Source organism: Ananas comosus, linkage group 19, assembly GCF_001540865.1.
Source record: "Ananas comosus cultivar F153 linkage group 19, ASM154086v1, whole genome shotgun sequence".
NCBI lineage: Eukaryota > Viridiplantae > Streptophyta > Magnoliopsida > Poales > Bromeliaceae > Ananas > Ananas comosus.
In genome coordinates, this window is record NC_033639.1 from 7,014,853 (window position 1) to 7,018,810 (window position 3,958).

A 3,958-nucleotide genomic window follows, 5' to 3' on the forward strand; every position below is an offset into this window, starting at 1 on the left:
AAAACAGTAAAAAAAAAAAAAAAAAAAAAAAAAGGAAAAGTGAAAAAGATAAGTGAGGGATAGATGCAATTTCTTTTTCTGTCTCCTAGGGACCGGCCAAGCAGTGGGAGAGCTTCCTCCTGAGCTTGAATGTCGCAGGAAGCGAACCTGGAGTCACCGGAGAGGAAATCGCACCGCTTGCTGCGGAAAATATAGCTGCTCCTTGAAGGCGTTAAGCTTAGAAATTAACTGGTGAAAGGCCTGTAGAAATTAATTAGCTTAAACATTCATGTTGCTTGTTTTCTCTGTTGGTTGTGTTATGTCAATTTGCTGTATGGTTTGTGGACAGGAACCTTTGTATGTACTATGCAGTGTTGATCATGTATCCTTTTATGGCTTTGTTGTGTTGTTTTCAAATCTATTGTTTCTTTTTTTCTTTTTTTGTATCCGCAGATGTGAAGGATTGCCCTTTTAGTTTGATTTTATAAAAGATAAGAGTTTCTTTTTTTCTCGTCCTTTTGGCATCCCTCTTTCCATCACATTGGCCTATAAGACTTGTTAGATGTGACTCGAAATCTATTATCGACTCAGGTTCGGATTTGCGACTCGCCGACAGCTTCGCGGTGCGACCAAATTGAAAAATTAAATTGTGAAGGAAAAATGAATGTCAGTGGTGGGCTACGGGCTCGGGCCCCGCGGTACGGATCGGATCCGAAACCCGTTATGAATTTTTTCTCTTCGTTTTTGCCCTAGAGGCGTGTGATCGTGGTTGGTTGTAATTCTGAAGAACATTGTATCCCTTTCGTTTCGATAGTGAAGTTCTCTCCTCCCTCGCCCGTGGTTTTTTTCCTTGCAAAAGGTTTTCCACGTAAATCTGTGTGTTCTTTCATTTCTGCTTGTGATTTGATAATTTTGTGTTCGTTTTTTCGTTTCCGTTTGTGCGTTTGTCGTAACAATACTCTTATTAGATACCCTCTGTAGCCAGTGTCAGCATATACCTATCTTATTATCATGAATCTAGCTTAGAGTACACACAAATTGGGCAGCAAATAGTCAGTAGCCTCAGCCATCCTCTTTTTAGAAGATTATTTGTAGTTAGGATTCTTTTCCTTAGGACATGCAAGTCGGATAAAGATCTTCACTTTCCTCAACAATTTCAGCTTTCATATTTGGGATGTATAAGCATCCCTTATCTTTCTGCCAATAAGATTGTCATGTAGTGACTTGATTAAGAACTGTTGGTTAGCTGTCCACTGCCACTTAACTATGTCCGATCTATCCGATATATATACTAAAGCTTGCGAGTAAATATTTGAACTCCGTATGAGCTACGTGCTCTTCGTGTTATGAGGTGTTTTCGAGCCACTATAGGACCTTGTTCCACTCTTGTCCCCTTTTATTGTGGTAGTCCTCGATCCTAATCTCTTTGATCACTACTTTCGCAAAGATATCTATGAAGTTGGAGTGCAATTTCCCCTCACACTACAACAGAATTAGGTTATAGGGACACATGTTTGGAACACTTGTGAGTAAGTGTCCCATTTATGCTAAAACTTAAAATAAACATCTACTAATGCCTAAATATAAAGTACAATCCAATCAAAAATAAAAGATTACTCTACTCAACCCACCACACCCAGTCCATTTGGCCCGATTACAAACAGAAAAGAAAAAAAAAAAAAAGAAAAATCAATTACCATCTTTTCTTCTCTCTTCACTCAATCCACTGAAATTCTAGACGAAGATCCTTTCCTGTCGTCCTCCTCCGCCACCGCAGCCAACGAGATAGAGTTTCGGCGGTTGCTAAATGCTTAAATAAGTGTTGGTAAATTAGCAGCACTCTTTTAGGTTATAGCGATACTTTTTAACTGTCACTATATACTTAGCGACCCCACATATAGCAACACTTTTTAAAAGTGTCGGTAATTTTAGCTAGCAGCACTTTTTTGAATATGTACCTACATTTAAAGTGTCGCTATAGACCGTTTTTGTTGTATGTTCACTAATGTCTGACACTACAGATCAATCATCTTATCGTCTCCTATATATGTCGTATGTTGCTCGCACTTGAAGGTGGTTCTATGTTCTATGATCCTTTCCATCATTAGGAGTGCAATATGAAAGATGCCCCTTCTCTGAGCATTTTTCTTCTATAGTTACATGAAGCTTTGATCAATCAGAGAAGCTTGTCAATGTTCCACTAATTAAAGATTTGGCTTTGAACTTCCACCACCACTTTGTTGTTAAAGCTAGGTTCATCTAGCACGTCTTTAACGCGACTCCGCATTCTTTTATATCCTATACAAATGCTTTTTCACCCCCCCTCTGCACCATATTGTCGTAGAGTGACTTGATCAAGAACCATTGGTTAACCGTTCACCGCACTTAACTATATCCATTTGTCGAATATACTAAAGTTTGCAAATAAATATTTGAACTTTCGTATGCAGTATTCTTGGTACTATAAGATATCTTCGAGACTCTGCTGAGAGTGTTTGGCCCAGCTTCTAAAAAGTGATTTTTGAGCCCAAAAATGATTTTGAGCTGATCAGTAGAATGTTTGGCAACAAGTGTGGGAAAATCAGATATTTTCTGATTTTCAGAATCAAGAAATTGATTTTGAAGGCTCGGAATCAAAAACAGAAAAAATTGTTTCTTGAAATTTGATTTTGATTTTTGACTCAAACTTCAAATTTTTATTTTAATTTTAGATCCAAAGTTTAAATTTAAATTTAATCCTAATTTTTAAATTTAAAATTCATTTTCGAATTTTTAAATTTTAACTTTTTAAATTTAAAATTTAAAATTTAGATTTTAAATTCTAAATTTAAATTTCAATTCTCAATTTTAAATTTTCAAATTTTAAATTTAAGATAAAATTTAAATTTTTATATTTTAGATTTTAAAATTTAAATTTAAAAATTTAATTTAAATTTTAATTACAAGTTTTAATATTCAAATTATAAAATTTTAAATTTCTAAAATTCAAATTTTAAATTTCCTAAAATCAAATTTTAAATTTTTAAAATTCAGATTTTAATTTTTTAAACTTTAATTTTAATTTTAAATTTTAAATTTTGAATTTTATAATTTCAAATTTTAAATTTTAAATTTAAATTTTTATTTTTTAATTTTCAAATTTAAATTTTAAATTTTAGATATGAAATTTAGATTTTAAATTTTATATTTGAAATTTGAAACTTAGATTTTAAATTTGAATTCAACATTTAAATTTAGATTTGATATTTAAATTTTTAAATTTTAAATTTCAAATTTATCTTTTAGATTAAAATATAAAATTTTAAATTCGGTACAAATTTGAAATTAAAAAATTTTAATTTTAATTCAAATTAAAAATTAAAAATTTAAATTATTTTAAAATAAAGTTTAGTAAAAATATTAATATATGCAAACATCAAATTTTGTTGCCCAGTAGCTCTAAGGTATCACTTTAAAATAATCATGTTTATCTAAACTCAGCTAAATACTTTAAAGTTTTTAAGCAAAATTAATTTTCCAAATAAAAATTAATTCAGTAAAAATTATTTTTTTAGAATCTAAGCCAAACGTGCCCTTTGTAGGACCTTATTCCACCTTATTCCATTCTATTGCGGTGGTTTTTTATCCTAATCTCTTTGGCCACCTCTTTAGTAAAGATATCTAGAAAGTAGGAATATCCTTCGACTAGATGTCAGACGATACATCAATCATCTTGTCGTCTCTATGACATATGTTGCTTGCAGTTGAAGGTGATTCTAAGTTATAAGATCCATTTCCACCATTAGGAGTGCAATCTGAAAGATGCACCACCTTCTTTGAGCGGTTTTCATCCATAGTAACATATGTTGGAAAAATCTTTCTGATCTTTTATTATAATATTCTTTAAAAAATAATTCTGGCTTTCTCCGGAATGAAAGCCAGGTAAGAACTAGCTTAATTTGCAAGCGATTCAAACATGGTTTACATGGAACACTCGACA

General features: G+C 31.9%; 1 protein-coding gene across 1 annotated transcript in view; it reads left to right on the top strand.

The window, feature by feature from the left end:
- LOC109725017 (granule-bound starch synthase 1, chloroplastic/amyloplastic-like) overlaps positions 1-417 on the top strand; it is a 4,137-nt gene extending 3,720 nt beyond the window's left edge. Inside the window, exon 14 of the mRNA XM_020254056.1 lies at positions 90-417. Coding sequence (XP_020109645.1) covers positions 90-206 — 117 coding nt within the window. The 3' untranslated portion in view covers positions 207-417. The remainder of the gene's footprint in view (positions 1-89) is intronic.